The sequence below is a fragment of the Rhinopithecus roxellana genome, chromosome 19 (genome assembly GCF_007565055.1).
Source record: "Rhinopithecus roxellana isolate Shanxi Qingling chromosome 19, ASM756505v1, whole genome shotgun sequence".
Classification (NCBI taxonomy): Eukaryota; Metazoa; Chordata; class Mammalia; order Primates; family Cercopithecidae; genus Rhinopithecus; species Rhinopithecus roxellana.
This window is the reverse complement of record NC_044567.1, coordinates 36,553,208-36,578,844: the sequence shown is the minus strand read 5'-3', so window position 1 is coordinate 36,578,844 and position 25,637 is coordinate 36,553,208. Positions and strand designations below refer to the sequence as shown.

Here is a 25,637-nt window from a genome sequence, read left to right as displayed (position 1 = left end):
CAGTGATAACTTAGAAATGGGGAGAGGGATTGGATCATTCAGAGCTCAGTGTCTGCTTTGCTCTAGAAATGGCTCAGAAGGAGCAACCTCAGCTGGAAAATGGCTAAAACACCAGCTCCAAATGTGGGATTTTCCTTGTCTTTCTCAAAAGCCCTCCTTTTCTTGTGTGTGTCAACCGAAGTATTTTGTTTTGCTCAATACACTTTTTCAGTAATGCTTCTGCTTAAAATAAACATAATTAAAGAAATCATTTTCCTGAGAGTAGCATGCTGTTTTCTGTAAGAGGAAATTGGGTGTGGGTTTGGCTCATGTCACAAATGAAGGAGGTTTGGAAATCACAGCCTAGCCTTAATGGATTGTAATCAGAAAACCACCACCCACACACAGCTTTACTTGATATGCTTCAACTGCCTCTCCTCCTATAAAAGATGAAAACTAATTGCTCTCTTCATCAAGATAAGGTGAACTAGAACAGGAAGACTTGAATTAGTGCCGGGGCTGTGGTGGAACCCACCTTCCTTGTGGAGTAAACATAAAGCACTCAGTGGACTAATTCAAAGACCTCACCTTCCTTCAAGATAAGTATTCCACTCATCTCCTCTGCCTCAAGCTCCTAAAGCAGTCCATTTTTATTGGGTCTGTCATCTATGACAACAAATCTGGACTGTGTGCCCCTAGATATAGGACAGTCTGTTTTCAAAGTCCTCTGCTGGTGTCTGGCCAGGGAGAAAGACAACACAAACAGATTACAGTCCATGGTGAATGTTACTTAGTGCAGGGCAGGAGAACACTTAATTCAGCCTTGAGAGGTCAGGGAAGGCTTCCTGGAAGAATTTGTGAACCGAGATCTAAAATTGGTCTCTGAGTTTCAATCCATTCACAAAAACCATGTGTTTTTGACTTCTTTTAACCGTATCTTCCCATTTTCCTGCCTAACCCTGCACAATCTCTGTACATATTTGGTTTCATCACATTTGAAAGAAACGTCCACTTCTTTTCTGTTAATCGATTACTTGCTAGTCTATGAACATAGAAAATTCTGAAAATCTAGGTGGCATATCTGTAGACATGGTTCTCCAGAGCACGGCAGCTTCCTGAGAACATGGGGCTGAAATCCCACTGCAAAGGCAACTCCACACAATGTCCAGGTGTGCAGGGCATCATTACTTCTCTCCTTACTCAGAAAATGGAGAAGGGCACATGTGCAGTACTGTGTGTGAGAACAGCTGGAGGGAATCCTCATCCAGTGGCACCTGGCTCTGATTAGAGGGTTGTATTAGGTGGGGCAAGGCTCATTAATGTCTTCCTGATGACTCGTTGAAAATGCATGTATTTTTACATTCTCTTGAAACTTCTATCAAACATCCTACGACATACAGACTGGAGGAGAATCGCAATTATTTTCGCCTCTGTCCATTGTTCAGAAATGCTCTTGTCCACGGCACACCTCCATCACTTTGCTGACAAAACTAAGGCAATTCCAGCTAAATGGTATCTGAATGGAATGGAGACAAAAATCCTCAAGCTGGAGCTGACTCTGTGAGGAAATTCCTTGTGGAATGGAGTTCATCGGTTTCGGCTTGCTTTCTCTGACTGCCCAGTGGGCACCTTCCCACCCCACCCCCCAAACCCATTGTCACTCACCATCCACGCATGGCCTTGCAAAGGATAAAGAGCCCTAGCTCCAGTGAACCTTGGTGCTGGGTTTGGGAGGTCTTCCCTCGCCAGTACAATAGGCTCCTCTCTGATGGGGCCCACGGTAGCGCGTCTGCTCCATGACCGGCTCTATTTGTGCTTTCAGGGTTATATGGTTATGTAGACTGGGGGCTAGCTGGGGAAGCAAAGCCAAACCCAGAGCTTCATGGTCACAGATTTCAAAGCCTTTCTTTTGAGGGGCAACACAAAGGAGCTTGTGAAACAGATCAGCCTCAACAGTGCAATAGACTTCTGTGGTGCTGCAGATAAAGGGAAGAGGATGTGGGGCCAGTTTATCAACTGCACAGGCGACAAAAGGGAAGATTAAAAGTCCCCTGAAAATAGGAAATAGAGTGGGCAATAACTGCTTGCCCTTGAAGAATTCTTTGCTAGTAGCTTAGGAATAATGGAGAGGCTCAGTGGGCGGGAGGGCGCTGGATTCTCTCCTCTCCCTCACCTCATTGTGTGCTGCCGCCCTCCAGGCAGAGTCATGGGGAGGTTTCACTTGGAGAGAAAGACGGGAGTAAAGGAAGCAAAAAGCTCTGACTCTGAAAACAGTGCTCCCCTTTTTCTCTTCTTGCCATTTCCTTGGAAGGACATTTCAAGCACCTGTGAATCCTCTCTGAAATTCAAATGCTTCCCACTCCCTTAGCTCATATTGGAAGGTCTTTCCATCTTTATCACTGAAATATTAATTCATTGAAGAATACTAGTTACATGTGCATTCTGCTCCAGGTACATGTCTACCAGAGGCTGGCCTACCACACTGTCATCTATCATTCATTCAGGAAGGCACTGGCCCAGCCTCCTCAAAGCTTGTGATCAATTACACAGCACAACTGACAAGATCTCAGCGCCCTTGGTACCAGTTTGCCTCCAATTATGCCACCAATCTGGGGGCTTGCAACATAATTTCTAGCATGTTCTTTTGTAGCTCTTTTTTTTTTTTTGGTCTTTCAAGAGAATATAGTGTTCTAAATATTGCTTGTTTGCTAATATTCCCATGAAAATGTTCCTTATTTTGTCTTTAAAAACATCATTTAGCTTAATCTGGAGCTCCAAGGCTAGTATAACTTAATCTAGAGTGCTAAGGCTAGTTATGGTAAAATCTTATACAAAGTGAACACAGACACAGATACTCATTTTCAAGCTTGGTTTCAAATTGAGGCAGCATTATAAAGGAAATCGTTCAGTGCGTGGGTTAAACAGTACCTGGTACTTAGTAAGCCTTCCATAAATATTTGTTGAATGAGTGAGTGAATAAATTCACTCTGACTCTACTTTCTCATCCAGGAATAAGGGAGGTAAATAAAGCGAAACAGCACTGAACATTTTGTAGTTTACCAGCTGAGGGTAAAAAATCTCATTCTCTTTTTGTTACTAAAACCATCCATCTGCCCAATGTCACTTCCTGATAAGAGCCCATTTCTAAGTCCTCATTTGTAACTAAATGTTGGGTGACATAATTAATGCTTAACACACATTTGAATTACAAGCCACAGGCAACTGCAAATCCACTCTACAAGATGGTCATTAAGGAGGCCCAATCCATACACCCTCAAAACATGGGATTTATTCAAATTTAGGAAAATCAGGAAAAAGAATCTGAACCTTTCTAAGATATGGGAGTGATGAAAAGAGGGGGCCTTGGCAAGAAGGAGGGGGAGGAGATTTAACTCAAAGCCTCTGAGATACACTAATAGTCTCTGGAGATAAACACTGCTGAGAGGCCTAATGCGTGTGGCTCCAGGCCTGCTTGCAGCTGGAATGTCGGCTGGGCACTTATCTGCAGTCCCTTCCCTCCGCTACCTCCTCAGAGTGGACTCCTTCACTGGGGCTCCAGCAGGTCACTTCTGTCATTGCCATTCCCTGTGTGCAGAATCAAACCAAGTACTGCAGCTCCTGTGACAACAAGCTGGCTAGACCAGGGGTCAGAAAGCAACCCTCTCATTCTGCTTTTCCTGAATTTTAGCTAGGAAGCATTTTTAATGTTTTCTGCCATTAGCAGAATACTAAAAAATAATTAAGACAAGATAATTAGGCAGGTGAGAGGAAAAGGCCTAACTCTGAGGCTCAGAGGAAAATGGACACAAGTAAAATCCCATTGTAATGATTACCTTTATAGACAGAAGGGCTTTGTAAAATGAAGTTATTTCCTGTGCACAGAAGCAGCGGGACTGCAGAGTCCTGACTTCCCTCACAGAATGACCACAAGGAGTGTTCTCTGGGCTAGACCCGCGCTTTGCAGCACAGCACTCTCTGTAGCAAGCACTGGACTGAAAGCTGTTGGCACTGTGATGGGGAGAAAAGCTGAGCTGCTTACAGTTCATTGTGCAGTTATAAAATCGCAAACATTAAGAACAATTCACGTTTGCTTAGCTTTTACAACGGCCGTCTGCTCATCTGTGTCATTTTCTTCACCCCGCCATCTTACCTCACTCACCCCATGCTGGATTCCCGAAGCAGGCAGGTCAAACACCTGCGTGGGACCCACACCTCTCACCGGGCATCTAGAACAATTAGAAGTTCTTTTACACCGTCTGATATTTCAAAAAGTCAAAGTATTGTGGGGAAAAAAAAATAAATCAGAATCCCATGGCACATCCTTAGAGTTATTTTATATTTTATGTCTTTGCAGGAAGAGAGAAGGCATCACAATCTCTTCGGGGCTCAAGGCCCCTTGGAATTCTTAATGTCACCTCGTAGCCACCACAAAAACCACAAAATGATCCAGACACCACAAAGGGGAAAAGGTACTTCCCGACATGTTGCATTTCCTTGCTTGGTGGAGCACTGTGACCCACGGGCTGCCTCGAATGCACAGTGTTTTCTATATCTACCAATCTGTAAATATCTCTCCTCCAAACTAGATGGTTAGTTGGGCCTTCAATACATAAGGTTGCAGGATTTCCATTTCAAATCTTGGCCCAGCTGCTTCCTCTCCATCTTGACTACCATCTACTGAGCCCCAGGAAGGGCTTTTGCAAAAGTATCCACAGTCAAGGTGACTGGGTGACTAAAGGTTGGTGCTGGGTATTTGATGTCCTGGCTCATAAGGGAGTATGTTCAGCGCAACCTGCCTCCCTTCAAACATGTATCCTTCATCCATTTCCCCACTTGGAGGGTCACTGGTGGTAACAAGCTGTTTCTTCAAAGGATGATCAGATTGACATTTCACTACTTAAGAGGCAAAATGTTAAATTAACTAGGTAGGGCAAAGAGAGTGTGGGAGGGGGCAGGTCTAGGGTAGGGAGAGAAGGAAGTGGAGGAGAGGAAGTAGGAGGTGAGAGGAGGCACACAGGATTGGAAGGACAATAAAGGCAGGCTTCTGCAATTTACTGACTTTCCAATACCTTGGAGAACCTGCAGCACACTGTTAAATGATCCTAAAAGTATGGCCCTGCTGTTATGCTGCCTCAAGCTCCAGTGGGTCTTTCTCACCACGGAATGAAGTATGAGTTCCTCTGCAGGTGGCTCATCCTTGCGCGTGTCCCCACCCCACTGTGCACTGGCTTTCAGGCCTGTAAGTCTTTGTACAGGCTCTTCCCTCTTCCTGGAAAGCATACTTCCTCCTTAAGTAAACTGGTCATGACTTAATTCTGTAGTCTTTCTTCACCAAAGTCATCTGAGACCAGTTTGGGGTAAGTTAAGAGAGCCCACAGCCCTCTGAAGATACCCTGCTAAAGCTCTTAGATCACTCAGTCATTTGATTACCTGCCTGCCTCTCCCCAAAGACCCTGAGACATGATTTCCTGAGGACACTCATTGGATTTTAGTGATGTTTGTGTCTCTCAATGCCTGGCAAACAGTAGGTCCCCAGTTGACACTTGCATGATGAAGCGATTATGGGGACCAGTTTATAAAGGTGGCTATCCAAAGTGATCCATCTTTAGGGGCTCAAAGATTAAGTGCTTGGCAATACCACAGAAGAAGGGAAGCCTTTTCGGCCATTTTTTCTCAGAAGGGCTCTTTATAACTATATACGTCCCCTAAGACAAGAACCCAGATGAGAGATATCCCCTCTGTGAATAATATAAATGATATCATTAGTACATCTCAAATAGTACCATCTGCCCATGCCCTAATCTCTAGGTATTTTCAAGATATGCTAATGGCTAGAGCTCTTTTTGGTTCTATCTCTGCAAACTGGTGGTTCTTAACCTGTGGTCCCTGGACCAGGGGCATCAGCAGCAACTAGAAACTTGTTAGAAATAAAAATTCTCAGACCCCATACCAGCCCACCGAATTCAGAAGTTCCAGGGGTAGGGCCCGGGAATTTCTGTGTTAGCAAGCTCTCCAGGTAATTATCGTGTGCACTGAAGTTTGCGAACCACTGTTTTAGACTTTAGTGAGAGACCACAGGTACAGCCTCATTATTTGAAGTACATATTCATGTGAGGATGATGAAATATAGATTCATAAGGACATCAATCTTTCCATCTAGGCAGTACGGTCTAAGTGAACATTCTGCAATAATGGAAATGTTTTACATCTGTGCTGTGGATAGTGTAGCTACTAGGTACATGTGCCTTTGGGCATTTGAAATATGGCTAATGGGACTGGGTAACTGAATTTTAAAGTTTAGTATAAATTTAAATTTAAATAGCCACTTGAGCCTAGTGGCTACCATTTAAGACAGTACAGCTCTAGAAGATGACTAAGCAATATAAAACCATATTCAACCCAGTTCCTAAAATCCCAGCAATAAAAATCTTTTAAAAAATACATTCTCTTAGATTCTGTCACCTGTAAAATGGAAGGTACCTATATTCACTGATTTGTTCATTCAATTAAGTATTTGCTTAAATACTTAAGCAAATACATTCTAAAGCATTATATAAAGTAGCAGTATTCTTTCTGTATAATCGTGACAAGGCTTTAAGCCTATGGTTTGATCTGCAATTAATTAGGATTCTGGGGGCAATAAGTCATGTTGTTACTGTGTGCCCCACAATGTATCTTTAAGATTTAAAGTAAAAGGATATACTGTAATAGAAGCCAACCTCAAAAACTGCCCAGGGAACTTCTCTTTGTGGTTATACATGTCTTTCAGGCTGCTCTGTTTTATACCAGGTTCTACTGAGGTAGATAAGGGGTCTCGTTTTCCAAGACAAATATGTACTTTCATTCTGCTACCTAAACAAGGGAAGAGCTGCCCTTAGCTGTCCATCATTAATGAGTTTGTATACAAATGATTCAATCTGTATTATAGAAAGACTATAATCAACATTGAAAACATTTATTTTAAATATGACTATTAGCAGTTTAGCCAAATCCAGACTATCCCTAAACAAATGAGGGCTCTTGCCTGAATGTGCACTCCTAAGTGAGGACTTTTGAAAAGTTCTTTTTCTCTAGCCTCCGGGGAGGCAACTCCAGCCTGCACATGCTGAGGCTCTCTTCAGGAGAGAAACTGCCTGGAAGCGTGACAAGGGCCTCTAGCCCTCGGCAAGAACCTGGGCCCTAGGACAACACTGCACAACAGTGGTGACCAAGTTCTCCATGGCCTGGGACTGAACTGTCCATACCAGTCTCCTGTGCTACCTGTCCCTAAGGCTGTAATCCTTGGCTCTGACTCTGGCCCTGTCTGGGTCTTCCCAGATTCAGAAGGTTCTTGTTGCTTTGTGCCAGGTTTGAGGAAGTTGAATAGGGTTCAGGCACTCCTGCCAGGAATGGGGTGTCTCTATCAGATAGGCAGGTGACTCGGTGCAGGAACCCAAGTGCTGAAGTGGGGCTACACCCTTGAGGACGGGGATACTCCCCATGCACAGCTTAGGCAGTTCCGCACTGTCTTTCATGGTCTGCACCTCAAATGTCTGCACAATCACTACAAAGGTTTGACGGGAATAAGAGGGAAGAGGACACTTGCGTTAAGGGGGACAGGGAGTTGGGGTCAAGTCAGATGATCTCCAGGTGGAACTAAGGAAGAGGTACATGACTGGGAGCAGGAGGGCTGGTGGTGTGCAGGTGTGCTCTGTGAAGGACAACTACAAACCAGGGTGAACACGCAGATGTCATCTAGCCTAGGGATGCCAAGCCCGGGCTTTAAACCCTGGCTTCTCTTTCCCAATGCAAACCTCACAAAAGGACCCCAGCACTCTTTCCCACCAGGACTGTAGGCGCCTCAGTCTTCAAAATAACAGCCCAGAGGACAAGGCTGCATTGCTCAGTTTACAAACCAAACAAAATCTTCCAGTTCCTGATCTGTGCCAGTCCCTCCACTGTATGAAGGAGGACTCCTGATTGATAACAACAGCATACGGGTCCCAAATTGAGCCCTCACCATGGTCCAGCACTTTACAAATAACAACTCGTTTCATCCTCACAATGACTCCAGGAGGGGAGAAGACTATTAGCCCCACGTGGGAGATGAGGAGACAGTGGCAGAAAGAGGCTGAGTTCAGCCGCGAAGGATGCACAGCTCACGAGTGGTGGGGTCAGACTCCCAATCCACGCAGCGCTGCTGGCTTCCTTGCTCACCACCACTTTGCTGACACTGCCTCCCACGTGGGTGGGGCTCTGGTTTTAGGTTTATCAGAGAACACACAAGCACATACGCTTTAGAATATGATATTTGTAGATTCATTAAAATCCGACCTTTACAGGATATTAAAACCATTCTAAGAGACAATCATGGTAAAGGTGTAATCGCATTTGTAAGCCTGCCAAATTGGAGTGTAAGAGCTTTTATGAAAAGTTTCAGAAATGTGGCTTACAGGGTAACGGTTTATGGTCAACTGCCTTTTGATCTCTCATGTGAAAAATATGTACTTACATATATTGCAGGAAACCTCACCACTTCCTTCCTAAGTGTCGGTCAAAAACACTAATTACTTGACTAATTAGACTGTGAAGCTTCCCTTACAGATGGTAAAAATGAGCTATTTTCACCCCACAAATTTAGTTGTGACATACCACCAAAAAAAAAATGTAGAAATCTTTCAATGGTTTTATTGTAGACAGTATGAACAATTTAAGCAAATCATAAAAATAAATTAGAAACTAATGAAAATAATCTGCCCTTTCATAAGAGGAGAACACAAGAGGCTGGCTCGTGAGATGACACCCCTTTGATGGGAGACTAGAGGTCGGATCCAGATACCTTCTTCCCATCCCACGAATTGGTTAGTCCTAGCCTGGTTTGTGACTTTCATAGTGGCTTCAAGTACTTTCTTCATCCACCTGTAGTCACAGGCAGACAGCACTCTTCCTTTTGTTTTCTCCCAGTCATTCCCTACAAGGGAAAGTGTATGTCATGTCCACCCACCAGCCACGATGACATGGTCTCCCTTTACTTTGCGTCCACAGAATTTCAGTCTGCGGCATCAGCACATTTGCCAAAAGAATTAGTGTGGGATGAAGTGGAACCGCACCAAGTGCGACAGCTCGGGGAGGAAATGCCTCCTTGACCAGAGTGTGCTCATGTGAGACTCCACACCACGGAACACTTACCAGCATCGAGGCTACCCGTGGCCGCTGTCCAGCCCATGACAGGCGGGATGGCCCCAACCACGGCTCCGACCCATGTGTTGACAATGCTGATCCTCTTCAGTGGTGTGTAGCAGCAGGTATACAGAAAAATATTGAAGAGCCCCAGGGCTCCTGTGAGTGGATTCACCCCCCAGGTCAGAATGGCAACTCCTGGAACAGCACAACAAGTGGCAAAGGACACAGCTAGCAACGGGCTGGAAAAGAGCAGAGAACATGGAGTGATCATCTCCGACACAACTCAATCACACTACCTAGAATCGGCACTGACAAAGTGCAAATAATCCACCCATCCAGTAGAGGCAGTACTGATCTGGGTTATTCCTGGATATGGGGACTCCTCTTTATGAAACAAACTTACAATAAGACAGAATATGTTTGTGGGAGCTCTGGCTGTTCTTCTTGATTTTGCTAGCTAAGTGTAAAGTGGTTAAGAGACTCAGGGTTAGAGTGTTCTGGATTCATATAGGTTCTGTCCCTTCCTGGCTATAAGACAGCTAGGTTTCACTTACTCCTCTCTACAAGAGAAATGATCCTCTCTTCCTCCCAGGGCTGAAGCCTGACTGAGACAATGCCTCCTCTGCACAGCGTTCCATTTTATATTTAGTCACGAGCAAACCACTTGAAACACAATATTGGAAGATTTGAGCAGAAAACAGAACCTGAATTCTGGAAGCAGTTCTCCCCCAGTATCTATACTTTATTATAACATCACTTAATTAGTGATCATGAGTAACAATGGTGAGCCTCTGACTGCCATCATTACAATGTCTGTAATGAATTACAGGCTCAGCATTACCGGTTCCCGATAACAGTAAACACCAGGTGGCCGTTGTGTAGTACCGGTGCCGTAATGTGAATATATGGACACGGGATATTCAAGGGGAGGTTGCACAATGCTATTTATGTAAATGAAACCCATCATCTAAAACTCTACAACGATAATGATTATTATAAGCCTGTTTCTCAAAAGAGCCAACTTCTAAAAGTAGACTTTGTATGGAATCTTGTGAAAGGCTTTTTGAGAGTCTAGATAAATTGGATCTACTAGTTCCTGCTTATATGCATGTTTATTTATTCTTTCTTGAGAAACCTAAGGAGGTTACTCAAGCCTGCCTTCTCCTAGCAGAAGCCATAATTCCACTTCTGAATAAGGTATGTTTGTGTAGTGTTCAGTGACCCTGCTGGATTACAGATTCCACAACGCGCTTCTTGGCAAGCAAGAGTCACCAGTGTGCAGCTTCTAGGGTGCTCTGGTTTTAAAAACAGCCAATTCCCTAAAGAGGCAGTCTTTACCCTACGTGCACACATGTGAGATGATACCCTTCTGTGCACAGGGCTGCAGTGTTCCCATGGCAGGAGAGAAGGCCGGTATCTATGAGACGGCCCCTCCAGGAAAAAGACTAACTTGTAGAATTATGACGAGTTAGAATTCAGCTGGGAGGGAGTCAGGGGAGAGCCCAGCAGCTGGAACTACAGTACTGAATGAAGTCAGGGCAACAGAATATGAAAACTAGAAGTGACTTGATGGAGAATTCTGGCCACCACTCTACCACTCTGCTATGGGGGCCAGGCCTGACTCTTTCCTACCAGGCCTGCAGCCACTGTGCCCAAAGAGTGAACCAACAGAATGGGAATTTTCATGGAAAAATGAGAAAATACAAGGGCTGTGTTGCTGTCAAGGTGCTTGTGACAGAAGAACCACAAATTACAGCTGAGAGACTTCTGAGTGCATGTTCTGCCCTGAGGGGGCATTTCCACCCACCTGTTCCTGGGCCATCTCTTCTGAACCCTGTGGTCAGTTACTTCCACAACACTCACTCAGGTACCCTCAATAATCCACTCTGCCTTTTCCATCCAACATTCCCACCCTGGATCTGCTCAATAACCTACTGTCCCCGCTCCTGCTGGGAAAGCCCTACACTCATACTAACTGGCCCCATTTCAAGGGAATGACTTAACAGTGTGGGTGCTTGGCCAGGGCTGATTTCCATTTTCGTTCCTTATAGTGGCTATTTTAACTCCTCTCCTGCCTTCTCAAGGCTCCAGGTTCACTCTAGCTCCCAAGATGCCTTAACAGATGCCCTTCCCTCTTATATAACAGTGACAAATGCCCTCAGATTTACTTCCTTTCTCCCATTTCAGAAGAGGCTGTCTTCACTCCTTTTAAAGATCAAACTGTTTTTATTTAATCTCCTCCCTAATCTGTCTTTTATCTTTTATCTCTACTGTCTATTAACCTCCAGCATCAAATAAATTACTTTCTTCATATTTCCCCCAAGGTAATACCCCTCTTGCTTCAACACTCTTCAAAGCCAAGCATCCTGATGGAGTGGACCACATGCATTCCTTGTCTCTATCTCTTCCATCCCTCAGTTTCCTATTTGTTCCTCAACTGTATCCCTCACCAACTGCTAAAACACATTTTTCTAAGGTGGAGATAAACAAGGGGACTTCAAAAAGTTCATGGAAAATGCATACTATGAAAAGACTATGCATGGATTTCAAAAATTTTTTGCACCAAAACAAACTCATACTAACTTGTTATAACATGTCTGAACAGGATCTAGTTTGAGGCACTAAGAAGGGTAAGACATCAGTTTGAAAAGAGCCCTTATCAAAGCAACATGAATTCTGCTAAAACAGAAGCAAGAACAAATATCAAATTTATGCTAACGTTTGGACGGAAGAACAGTGAAATCATTGACTCTTTACAAGAAGTTTATGGGGACAATGCCCCCGCAGATCAGCAGTTTACAAATGGATAACTTGTTTAAGAACAGATGATGCTGAAGATTAAAGTCCACAGCTGCAAACCATCCACATCAATTTGTGAGGAAAAAATGAATCTTTGTCATGCCCTAATTTAAGTGGACCAACGGTTAACAGTAGAAACAACCACCAATACCATAGACATCTCAGTTGGTATAGCTCACACAATTCTGATGGAAAAATTAAAGCTGAGCTAACTTTCCACTCAGTGGGTGCCAAAACCGTTGCACCCAGATTGGCTGCAGACAAGAGCAGGGCTTTCAATGGAAATTTTAAACAAATGGGATCAAGATCCTGAAGCATTTCTTTGGAAAAAAAAAAAAGAAGAGCTGGGCGCAGTGGCTCACACCTGTAATCCCAGCACTTTGGGAGGCCGAGGCGGACAGATCACAAGGTCAGGAGATCGAGACCATCCTGGCTAACATGGTGAAACCCTGTCTCTACTAAAAATGCAAAAAATTAGCTGGGCATGGTGGCGGGCGCCTGTAGTCCCAGCTACTTGGGAGACTGAGGCAGGAGAATGGCGTGAACCTGGGAGGCGGAGCTTGCAGTGAGCTGAGATTGCACCACTGCACTCCAGCCTGGGCGACTGAGTGAGACTCCGTCAAAAAAAAGAAAATGAATATATAACAGGAGGTGAAACATGGCTTTACCACTACAATGGTGAACACAAAGACAATCAAAGCAATGGCTACCAAGAGGTGCCAGTGGTTCAGTCAAAGAAAAAGCAGACAGATCAAGAGCAAAGCTCATGGCCATAGTGTTCTGGGATGCTGAAAGCACTTTGCTTGGTTCCTTTCCAGAGGGCTACAGAGCAATAACATCTACCTATTATGAGAGTGTTTTGAAAAAAATTAGCAAGGCTTTAGCAGAAAAAGGGCTGGGAAGGCTTCCCCAGAGAGTCCTTCTCCACCACAATGTTCCTGCTCATTCCTCTCATCAAACACGGGCAACCTTGTGAGCATTTGGATGGGAAATCATTAAGCATCACTTCACCGTCCTGATTTGGCTCCTTCTGCCTTCTTTTTGTTTCCTAATCTTAAAAAGTCTTTAAAGGGAATCCATTTCTCTTTGGCTAATAAGGTAAACAAGAATGCTTTGACATGGTTAAATTCCCAGGACTCTGAGTTCTTTACAGATAGACTAAATGGCTGGTATCATTGCTTACGAAAGTGTCTTGACCTTGATGGAGATTCGGTTGAGAAATAAGTTTTTTTTTTCTTTTTAATTTTAATCTTTTAATTCTATTTTTTTCCATAAACTTTTTGAAGTTCCCTCATACAGCATATTACCTGGGACCATCTACCTTCCCAACACGGCACACAATATTAATTTCCAGATGAAAGATTACAAAGATACCTCTGTGTTGTTACGTCTCCCATATACCCAGAAAGGAAACTGAAATGTCTAAAAAGCAGTACACATATTATAATGTTGTTCTTCCAATAAGGTAATTTATAGCTTATAAGAACAGATTTTTTTTTTTTTTTCCTATGAGACTCTAAAAAACTAGCTTTATTTTGGGAGACAGAAAAATGTGGTGGCTGATAAAACATTTCATTTTTCGTGAATTGGCCCTTGTGTTAAAAAAAAAAAATTGAAGAAGGTTGTTTATTCCTTCTCCAAGTTCTGTGGAAGCCAGTTGGATTCAAAGGTATTAGTGTTATGAAAAGCCCTTTTAGAAAAGCACACATGAATTTAATTTATTGAGATAGGCCATTTTATGTAAAGTTTAGTTTCTGACCTTTGTTAAAATCACAGAAAATGATGTGGCTCAATTTGGGTATTTATATCAATGTGCACAAGGCCATGAATGAGAACTGGTTAGGTTGACAGGCCATGCAAATGAAAATGAAGCTATTTACCCAGGATGCCATGATTACTCTCAGCATCCAGGGACCTGAAGGAACCCATCCCCTCCTGGCATGAGGAGCCCTGAATCGGTGCACTTCAGAGCTTTCTTGTGTTATGGGCAAAGATATTCCAATTGCAAACTGTGTGAAATTTATTTTCCTCTTATGTTTCATTTTTCCTAAAACATTTATAACAAAAGTGATATACATCCAATTCAGATAATTGGCAACTCTAGAAAATCACAAAGAAGAAATTCTTAATGAGTTATTCAGAGAAACATACTAGTTGATATCTTTCCAGCCTTTTTCCAATGATATAACTACTTAAAAAAATTGAGAATATGCTAAATTGTGGTTTTATTCCCTGATTCATTTCAATATATCTTAATAATTTCCCCAGGCTATTAAATATATATTTTAATCATCATCATTAATATTTATAACACATAGTGGCTTATTCTTTGGATACACCACAATTAATTCAACCAATATACTTTTTTTTTTAGACGTTCAGTCTTTTTCCATTTTTAAAAATCAAAAAGGATGCTGGGATAAATATCTTATGGATGGACTTTTGTTCACAGCTCTGGTTAGGAGAAATTCTGAAGATAAATTCCTAGATGTGAAACTGCGAAGTCAGATGATATGCACATGTTGTAGGGATTCTGACATGTACTGCCAGGCTGTACTCCAGGGAGTTTGCACACAAGTTTACACTCCCACCAGCACTATGTGAGAGCACCATCTCCTAGAACCTGTATCAACACTAGGTGTGGCATTAAAAACAAACCAAAACAAAAAATAAAATTTGCCAATAGGATTAAAAAACAGTATTGAGTTTCTTAAAAAAAAAAACCTTAAAATTAACAAATAAGACAAGTTTACTGAGATAGCATTACCTCATTTCAGCAATGAGAAACTGAGACTCAAGGCAAGTAAAATAACTTGGAAACAGGATCTATACTCAGGCTCATTTGTTGGCTCATCAGTGTAACCCAGAGTCTCCCAACTGTATGTGGGGCACACTGGTATAATACAACTTGCTGAGCCTCTTCTTTCCTGGATCTGCTGAGGGCCTGGGGTGGCCAGAGTCTTGAGTTGGGATGCCATCACCTGGGAGTAGCCTCCTGTGGGCTTAAAAGCACCTTCAGTTTACTCCATTATGCAAATAGCCTAATACTGCATTCCCTGAAATCAAAACAACTGGATATAATATGGTGAGCAAGACAGGTGTGGTCCTTGTCCTGGGGGACTGATGCTGTAGCGGTGGTCAGTTCAGTGGGCAAAGGCAAGCACGTGTGGCACAGCAAGTGGAACACAGGGCAGTCAGCGACACCTAACCTAGTTTATGCTGGGTGGTGGACAGGGTGCGTTTCTAGGAAGAAGTGATGTTTAAACTGAGACCTGATGGATGGGTGGGAGATGGGCGGAAAGGGTGGAGAGGAGAGTTGCAGGCAGTGGGAACGGCGTGTGAGAGGGCCAAAGGGGAGAAGAATGGCAAGTTTATGTTCCACCTATCTGGAGAGCAGAATGAGGGTGGGAGGTGTCAAGGGAACACAGAAATTAGGAAGGCCACATACAGAGACCTCTGGGCAAATGCAGACTCAGTGAAGTCTAGTTTTTAAAAATGAGAAGAAAATGATCGGATCTGCTTTTTAGAAGGATTACTCTGCCTGCCATGTGAAAGTCAGCAAAGAGAGACAAGCATTTGTTTAATTCACCTCCCAAGAGAGGCTCAAGTTAGGCATTTTAAAGGAAGAAGAATCATGGGCACACCACCACATAATTTTTATCAAATGCTTCGTTGAGAGAAACAGCCTTCAGCTAGCTTGTATCTTTAATCTATCTTCCAGATTTCCTAAAATGCATTGGTGGAGCACATTAGACCAGTAGAGAGCAGGCCCTCCGCTCCCACTGAATGGCTCTTTGGTCTAATGACACGAGGGTGATCGTGGTTTCCACTTTTAGTTCTATTATTCTTGGCTCCACTTTGTCTCTCCTTAGTCTTCTTTTTCTGGACTATTTTGTCACATTTTACATATCTTTGCAAGTTACTTGAACTCTTATTTGAAATAAGGCAGAGGAAAAAAGTTAAATAAAGGGGTAACTACAGGATTTTCTTTAGAATATTTGTATACAATGAGACATCAGTAAAAAAAGAGTAAAGGACTCTCTTTGGAACTGTATGTAGAAAGAGGACAAGCAATAATAATGGTTTTGGAATAAAGAAAGAATATATCAAATGATATATGGGTTATTAAGTTTGATTTACCATGAAATCTTTAAATATCATGGTTATATTCAGGTTGTTGAAGTTTAGCTGTTTTAATCAAGAGATCTATCTTTTAGATAGAAAAGGGTTAGAAAAGAGTGTTCATTTTTCATCTCAGTTAAACACAACTATGATTTTCTGCCTTAGTGCTCATAAAATGTGGTCAGAGTTAAATCTCAGAGATCTCAAACACTATTATGTCAAGGACTCATTTCTTGTTATTTTAGGTCAATTATTCTATATACTTTTTCTCCTAATCATATCATTTAGCCTTTGATAAAACAAACAAACAAAAACCATCTGCTCTTCCCATTCCTAGACGGAATTTTCGACAGCATCCCAAGCCTGGAGACACACACATGCACACACCCACATACACACACACACACATACACACCTGAGTTTTCTCCTTTCATAATTTATTCAATATTTAAATTTTTTGTGAAATATGTTTCTTTTTTATTAGTCATTTTACTCCTTTTTATCATTTAAATTCCTTAGCAGTTTGCTTCCAGTTCAAGTGTTACCCTGACATCTGGTTTCTAGAAGCAAGATGAGGAGGAGAAAGGCTAAACTGGCCTCCTTTGGCATCTCTGGGCTCAGTTACCTTAGGAAAGAAGGCCTCATTGGAATTTCCGGGTAGATCCTCCACATCATGATTCTAAGTGTGGCTCCTGGACCATCAGCATCACCTGGGAACTTGTTAGGAATCCCTGTGGTCTAGAAGCTCTCTGAGATTTGATAACTACTATACCATTACAAATGTGATGCTGGTCCCCATCTGACCAAGCTACATATGCTGAGTCAACATAAACCGCTCCACTCCAGTGCCGACTGTGGCAGGCCTGGTTAGGTCACCCACTTTCAGCTGTCTTTCATTACATGCCTCTTGGCATGTTCCAGTGGAAGAACAGAGGGCTGTGAACTAGCTCTGTTATCAATTAGCAGAGGAACTTTGGATATATCCTTAGACTTCTGACTTGCCTGCACTATCTACTTTGTTTTAATTTAATCATACAGTTACAAGTGTTTTGATCATTAAAAGTACTTAAAGGGCAAGATAAAGCAAGTGTAGTAAAAGTCTTGATAATTGTTGATTCTGGGCCACGAGTATGTTGAGGGTCCACTGTACTCACTCTACTATTCCATCTGTTGGGATTTTTCATAGGAAATATGTTTTTAAAATACTTTAATACTTTTTATTATTAGTGTTATATTCTGGTTTCCTCATGTTGGCATAACTAAGCATGCTGAGTAGGATCAGGTGGTCTGCATTCTAGGTCTGACTCTGATGTTAACTAGTTATTTAAAAGTGGGCAACTTATTTAACCTCTCTGGTCCTTGGTTTCCTCAACTGAAAGGGTGTAGCAGGGCTCTTTCAGTGACAAGACTGAAACTCAAGGCAAACTTGCTTAGGTAAAAAGGCTCAATAAAAAGACAATAGGGAAGGCGGGTTTCGACTTGTTTAGCCGTGTGATCTTTAGCAAATTATTTCATCTGTTGGCCTTAGATTCTTCATCTGTAAGATGGGAGGTACTTTATAGAGTTGTCTTAAGAATTAAATACAATGATGTAAATAAAGCACTTAAAAAGTGCTTGTTAAATGAGCATATAGTGTTGACTTGTTCATTCATTCATTCATTAAAATTTCTCATTGCCTAGAGAGTCAGTCACTATGCTAAGTGTGGCTATACAGCAGTGAACAAAACAAGAAGAGTTTAGTCTAGAAAGGAAGACAGACCTTAAACAAATACATGTAAGTACTATGAACTCTCCAATTGTAAAATCAGCTACAAGAAAGAACAGCTGAAATAAGACAGAATAATTTAAATAGGAAGGACCTATGTAAATGGAGTTGGAGGGAGGGGCTGATGAACTTGCCATAAATTGTTTCCCCTGATTTATTTTGTCAGACTTATAAAGCCTTATGAATATACCACTATTTTTATCTTCAATTTTAATTTTATTTAGAATTTAATTTTATTATACCAAATTACAAACCGTGGTATATTGAAAAGCTAGATTGATCACATACAAAACATGTTTTTTAAATGTTGGTGCTCTTGCACCACTGCACTGGTAGCTGTAATGGCCTTTTATTAAGAACAGAGGAATTAATATCTCTGTGAGTGATTCTTGCTGGATTGAATTTATATAGGAACAGTCTGAAATAGAGTTGAACAGGGTGTGATAATATTGCAAAAAAGTTTTAATTTTCAACAACACAAAATAAATGTATGAATAAGAAAAACAGCACTATTTGATAGGGGGTGGGCAGAAAAAGACAGTAATTTTCTTGAACAAAAAAATTCTTTTATATTCATTCACTCATGCATGCAAATAGGTTCATGGTTCATGCTGAGGGTTGAATGATGATTTGTTTCAAAACTTATATACAAAACTGAATTACATTTTAAATTAAGATATCTTTCTACTGAACATCAATGCTTGGGATTTTTCTACTTCTGCCTTTCCTGCCCAAGGCTACTGTAGAAAAGAAACTGATGGATTGAGAGTGGGGAAAAATTGGTCCACACATTTCTATGAATTATTTTTTTCTCCTATTTAAATATAACACTGTTTTGTTTACTAAACATCAGCCCTTACATAGCTCTACGAAAGTATAATTTTCTACAGAAATTAAGAACAAATAAGAGAGAAAGAAGCTTTAATTTGGTGCCTATGTATTGCACTTAATAAATGTAATTTAAATTACCTGACTTTTAAATAACTTCCTGAAAAACGTGGCCTTTCTGTTAAGCAATGTCTCAGAGAAGCCTATGAAATGTTAAGTCAAGAAAGCTTTATAGTTTGAGCAGCTCTGCAGGTAATTAGTTTAGACAAAAATTAATTTCATACTTCTTGGTCATTCCTCCAGAATAAATGATTTTGAAATTACAAAATAAAATATCCTTTCTTCAAAAACAAAAGAAAATGCAAAACCTTAATCAAACCAAGACAATTTAACTTTAATTTCCTGCATAAATCCCACATTGGAGCTTGGAAATGAGTTTCTGGAGAAAGTCTCTACAGAAAACAGTTTTGAAAATGTCTCCCCAGAATCTTATTTAGGAGTTTTCTATTTCTGAACATGTCTCAAGTTATAGATACTGTAGAGTGGCAGACGACTGATGTAAATTCAGAACTTAAGGAAATTGTGAAGAAAATGAGAAAACAAAACCTATTTTAAAAGCAAAGTCAATTTTAAAACGTTTAAAAGAAATGCGAGGAATGTAAGAAAATATATTTGGCATAATTATATTCAGAACATGGAGACTGTGGTTTCACACACACGGACACCTTTTTATTTATTTATTTATTTAAGAAATGGGGTCCCATCTCTAAAAAATGCTCAAACGCTTGGTGAGAAGTGATTCTCCCACCTCAGCCTCCCGAGTAGCTGCGATTATAGGCATGCAACATGATGTTTGGCTCAGAGATTGTGGTATTATATTAACAATTTTTTTTCAAGGAAGAAGACAAACCAGATCTACGCGGTATGAGTTTTGAAAGCGGACTGAAAGAATCTTATTAACCTAGAAGGAAGAGAAGAAAGACTGCCTATTAAAAAAAAAAAAAAAAAGAAAAAAAAGACCAAAATGAATCTTCCCCATTGCTGACCATTGAGATTCAGCCTTCTAATTCAGAGGGGAGCACGTGGTGACCCCTGAATTATGCTATACCAATTCAGCTTAAATTAAGGGTAATTTGTACAAAGACTCTGGGATTTTTAAGGAGAAGTGATTCCTACTGTCCCAGCCATGAAAATCAGGGTTTCCAGCACAGTAGTCCAATCTCTTCGTCTGTTTTTCCAATTCCTTGAGGGCAGAGACCACCTACTGAATCCCTCCATTGCTCCTGGATTCCATAACATCCAATGCCTGCCACAGGAGAGAGACATACTTTTCCTTTGTCCTGACTGAGCCAGATAGTTGAATGCTCTGATCTGCCTCCTTATTTTTAATTTATAGGACTCTATTAAAAAAATACCTTTGTTCACCTGCACAAAATAGGGTCCATAAATTTTAAAGAGTCTTTGAAATTTACAAAGAATGAAGCTGGGAAATAAAACTATCCATCTCTGCTGCTTTGGAGACTGGGAGCTGCATGCATGTGCAGCTACCCGGAGGTACAGGTGCTGACCTCTGACTCCCTCTCCTTACCTGCCCCTCGGGACCAGGACCTTTGGCCAGGGACCGTGTTTACAAACGCAGACATCTACAAGGACCAGGTTGGCACAGCAGGCCAAACAAAAAATTGCCTCTTTGGGATTTGGTGTGTTGGCCATCATTTTGCCATCTCTGATCTGTTCTGTGAAGGTATCTAATTAACTGTGCATCTAGCTCCTTTGCCCTAGAATTGACCCCCTTGCCCCCTGAAACATTTCTATCTTTTAGTATGGCCATCTCTTACTCATCCTCTAAGACTCAGCTTAGACATCAAAACACTCCTCCAAGGAAATTTTCTATCTCTGTTCTCACCTTCCTGAGCCCCTCCCCATGGTTGGTCTCCATGTCTGTCCCTGAGTTCTCACAGCACTTCTTAGTCCTTATACTAACATGAGCTGCTGCCGTGCCTGCCCATCCCATTATGCCGTATTTTTTTTAGTGCAGTGACTCTGCACTATTCATCTTTATATTCTCTGTACTTAAGAATGGTGCCCAAATGAACCTTTACAAACCATGCAAAAGAGAGAACACTATCGTAAGACTTCTACTCATGGAACACCAACCAATGAAAACAGCATTTGATTGTATCCTATCTTTTCATATCATCTTATGTGAAAAGAGAGGAATCAAAGTCAAGGGACATTAGGTAAAATGATCCTAGATTATTAGTAAAAGATATTTGCTCCTAAAACATATGTTTTAATTGGCTACAAGTGATAGACTAAGTTACTATGACAGTTAACTCTTCATATTCATATTTATTAGAATATCTGGGTATTTTCTGGTTATAAAAAGGGAGATGAGAACAGAAGAATCCTTCATCCCTAGGAATACTGTCACAACTCACAATGCTTCAAAATAGTCATAAATGCTTTCTTTTTTCTCATGATGAGAGAAAGGAGTGTAACTTTCGGAAAATCCCAGCAGCGTTCCTCTTGTTCAACCTTTGTAATGACTAAGCATGACAGTATGTACAAAAAGTTTTTGTGAACTCTTCATAGCATGGTTAATAGAGAGTAGTTTTATTTTAAGGGTAAGTTCTCTACATTAACACCACTATTATTAATTTGAGGCCAAATTTGTTCCTCCTGCCACTTCACTGGTTAACACTAAAAAAAAAAAAAAAAAAAAAAAGAAATTTCTATACTTGTAAAATGTTTATGTTCTTATTACATTAGCAATATATACACACCAAGAGAGTAATCATAACAATCCTTAGAAACTCTGCAGAGCTTTGGCCTGGCTGGGTACCCGTCTACTAGACTAGTGTGCCTGGCTGATGAATAATATCCACAGCTCCCCTGCAGCCCACAAAATGTTTACATTTGCTTAAGTGCTTACTGGTAAAACCCTCAGTAAATTTGAAAAATGTCTCCTGTAAAGCCCTATAATACTTAAGCTAAACCCTGTTCTTTAAGTTAATAATGCCAACTAAACAATCCATTCATTTCATTTCTAAAACTCCATTTTCATCATTCATTTCAAAACCAGGTATTGACTGACCCCGATTCCAAGTGTTTTAATTTATCCTCTCTAAATAACCTTTTGCTCTGCTCTTATCGTGCAATCTCTCCTGCTTACAGCCCACACCTAAAGCTTACATGTTATGGATCACTCTCATCTGACCCATTAAGTTGGAAAAACTAATGCTGACATGTATTATTTCCCTGTCAGCGTCACCAAGCTGGAAAACAGATAATTCAAAAGAGACATAATCAAAATACAGATGTCTCTGAAATAACAAGAAGAAAGGCCCGGTCCTGGCCCCGCCTGCAGGAAGCTTTCACTGTCCACTCTGTCCTTCTTCTTTGTCTGACTTTCCAGAGAAATTCTTGTTTGTACCGTTCTATTCATTTCATTCAACACATATTTCTGGGCTGCCTTATGCTGTCTGTTAAGCATTTTATACATGTGGCTAGGTTGTTCACCCAGATTATAAAGCTTTGAGCATTATAAAAATAAAACTGACAGTGCTTGTACATTACAGGTGATCAATACATTCTTGATGAATTGAAGAAAATAATTATTTGATTCCGAAATATTTAAAAGAAACAGTAGGCCTTGACACCCTTAAGAAAGATTAAATTAGGATAGACCAGCAAAAAGGATATCACTAAAAAAATGTGTAGGATACCTCAAAAATGTAAGTCTGAAGGACCTCAGGTTTGATAAGAGATGGTAGATTAAAGGTGTCTATCTCTCTGTCTTCTCTGAAAACAAGGAGAATATGAACAGAAACTCCAATTTTAATGGAACTAGGAAACACATCTCTGAAGCAAAATATAAGACTTGGTAAATATTAAGAATCTTTTTGGCTTTAATTATAACACACAGAAAGAATCTGACGTAACGTGTGTGTTGAAAGTTGGGGAGGTGGATTACAGCTAGAAAGTTACAAAGCAGAATCATAGCTTGAGATACACATCTAGTGCCACGTAAAGTCCTGTGGAAGCTGCCCTGGATCCCTCATGTTGCCTTTGGTACTTCTGTCCTCCCATTCCCATCCCTAATGCTTAATTGTCCTCATAACCCTTTCCTTTGTCCCAGGGAAATGGACCAGGGAGGAACTATCAGGCCCACGCTGGAGTCATCAAATTTTCTCTCATAAAGATTTGGAATTGGGATAGGGAACTCAGCTGGAGGACCTAAGGGTTAAGGCTGAGGTTGCCATTTTGATATGAGTCCATTTAAGTGAAGAGTGATCGGGATTGGAAGGGCCCACATGCAGAGAGAAAAATGCAGTGAAAGTACAGAGAAGGCCACTCTTTCCAGAAGTCTGGCTACAAAGAGGATAAATAGAAGAGTAACTGGATGGAGCGGCGAATTTAATAGATTTTTGTCTAAGACAGGACAACCTGTCAAATATGAAGTCAGAAGAGAAGGAACCAATGAGGCAGCAGGGCTGGCAGAGGTGCTGGGAGAGCCCTCAGGCCCCACAACCTTCATTCAGGCCAGCTGGTCTCCAGGTCTTACAGCACAGAAGACCATAAGATAGAAAAGGGGTCCCAAGGACCCCCAGAAACATTCCAAAATAGGTGTTAGACTCTGCAGCTATATAATCTGCTGGGGCAAAACACTTGGTTTTATACCCTCCTGAGAAGAACTGAGGTATATTTTAGAAGAAATATTGGGAACATTCACTTTTAACCACTTGTCTCTTCTGCCGTCCCCTCCTCTTGGCCACTCTAAAACTACTAAATCCATTTATCCTATTAGGACCAGTGTTGCAAGCAGATATGGAGCTTTGTTAAGTGGAAGGCGTTCAAGGACACCAGCTGCCTGTGTGATATGTAAGAGGTACAGGGAAGGGAGTTCCTAGTGATGATATAAAACTGGCAACGAAACGGGCTCAGAGGTGTCAGAAACAAACTACTTGATTTTGCCTCTGCCAAGTCCCACTTACCAGTGTGGGTATCCAGAATGGAAGCCATGGGTCCCTGAGGCTGTGAGGTGGCCGTGCTGACACAGCCTAAGGGGAACAGACGCAGTTGTCTGGCTCCAAGTTAATAGGGATAAACTCTGTGGTGAGAAGCTGACAGCAGAGGTTAAGACAGCTCCACTGTGACCCCTCTGGAGCACTTCTCTCCAGACTTCCTCATGTGCAGCTCTTTAGCCAAATGCACCATGACTCTAGATTTATCCATGAGCATCTGGGATGCTTCCTAAGTGATGTGATGTACAGCATACTCAAGTTCATCAAGTGGCCCCGAGCCATTAAAGACTCTGATAAATAATTCTATCATAAAGGCCCCAGAGCTGACATAAAAAGCAGAAAGCCACGGGGTCAAGTGTTTCTACAGGAACTACATTTGGTAAATAGAAGCTGCAAAAGGATGTTTCTATTAAGCACTTGCAATTATTGTAAGGCCACAGTCTTTTCTGGAATGGATGGTCAAAACAGCTAATAATTTCTTGTGTCCCTGGAAGCTTTTGGATGAATTTAAATAGGAGGAAAACAGGAAGACCAGAATTTTCCTGAACATAAGACAATCATGTTTTTTAAAAAATTATAAGTGATACCTAGATATATGGAAATGGTATTTTCTTTCTTTTCCCTTTTGTGTCTGCTCCCAGACTAGAATGAAGCAACCAAAGTAAATGCCTGGCACACTCTCAAGGAAGCACAGCTCTGCCTTGCAACAGTGCCAGAAGCCCCTAGAACAGTGACGTGGGTGACCAGATGAAGAAGACAAGACATTCCTCTCCCAGCAGTGTGAGAGACACCTGGCGACTGCTGGCAGGAATCAGCATTTTATATAAGCAATCAACATAACTAAAACTTAACTACTGTCCTCTCTATTCTCCTTGGGAAGATGAAACAAATGATAATGTCATGGCATTGATTTTATTCTCATTAAATGGTATTTTAGCTATAAACGTTTTCCCCTTTGATTTGCAAAATATATATATATATATATATATAGAAAATTTCTATGTTGCTTAAAACGTAAAGGGTTTTTACTGGAACTATTTCAAAAACAGTCCATTATCTTACTGTTCCTTGTTTATTAAATATATTCAAGGTCACTTTTTCCATTGTTTGAAACAACATAGACAAAAGGGAGCTCAGTAACAAACAGGCAAGCAGCACCAAGACTGGCACTCAAAGCTGTAATAGGACCAGATGCATTTTCAGTTTCTTGAAACAGTGGAGCTGCAGTTTATTCTGTTTATTTAGGTCAGCCCTAAGGTGAAACTATATTATATTCAAAATTATCCTTTAAAATCCCCTGAACTCATCCATAAAGTACACGGAAGGTTATGTATGTACAATTCTGGAAAATAATGACTGTGCTCACTAGGGTTTGAGTTACATTAAAAGGGGGAACAAAGAAAAGACTATATTTAGATGGCTGGGCATTCAAACCATTCTGCCTTTAAGAAGACTCTCAGTAGAGGAGAGGTGGAGAATTCTATGGGGTTCAGTTTCCCTGCGGGGTTTACTCTGTTCTGTCTTCACAATACAAGCATCGGCAGCCTGGCTAAACAGAAATGTATTTCTGTTGCTGATGGCTGTGAGGATTTGACTGAACAGAGGAGTGGCACCTTCTCTGGGATTATGTTCTAGTGTCTCCTTTGCTCCTCTCCCTTATAATGAATTACAGGTAGACAGAGCTATAGCACTGTAACAAAGGTGAAGATACACATAGGCAATAGAGACGGGAGCATTTCAGAGAAGAAAGGCAATGGTAGCCAGCCTGAATTCTGAGCTGAGTCACAGCAGAACTTCTGCTGTGACCACCCTGATCCAAGCTATCAAGTTATGCCAGGAGCTGTCCCAAGTCTCTCTCCTGGGATTCTATGGTCTATTTTACCCAGGCAGCTAAGGGGTTCTTTTAACCTAAATCTGGTCACACCAGTCCCATTTGTACAACTCACTTCTGGCTT

The 25,637-nt window shown here is 41.3% G+C and overlaps 1 protein-coding gene across 4 annotated transcripts in view; it reads right to left on the bottom strand.

Moving 5' to 3' along the window:
• LOC104667954 (protoheme IX farnesyltransferase, mitochondrial) overlaps positions 1–25,637 on the bottom strand; it is a 137,953-nt gene that overhangs the window by 6,926 nt on the left and 105,390 nt on the right. For 3 of the 4 annotated variants that reach the window (XR_004055052.1, XM_010370565.2, XM_030923516.1), the window contains exon 6: positions 9,148–9,380. Coding sequence is in view for 3 of the 4 variants with exons in the window: in XM_010370565.2 (XP_010368867.1) it covers positions 9,148–9,380 (233 nt within the window). In the remaining variant the exon portion in view is untranslated. Of the gene's footprint in view, positions 1–8,358; positions 8,930–9,147; positions 9,381–25,637 lie in introns of those variants that run through there. The other variant, XM_030923517.1, reaches the window with a different exon arrangement.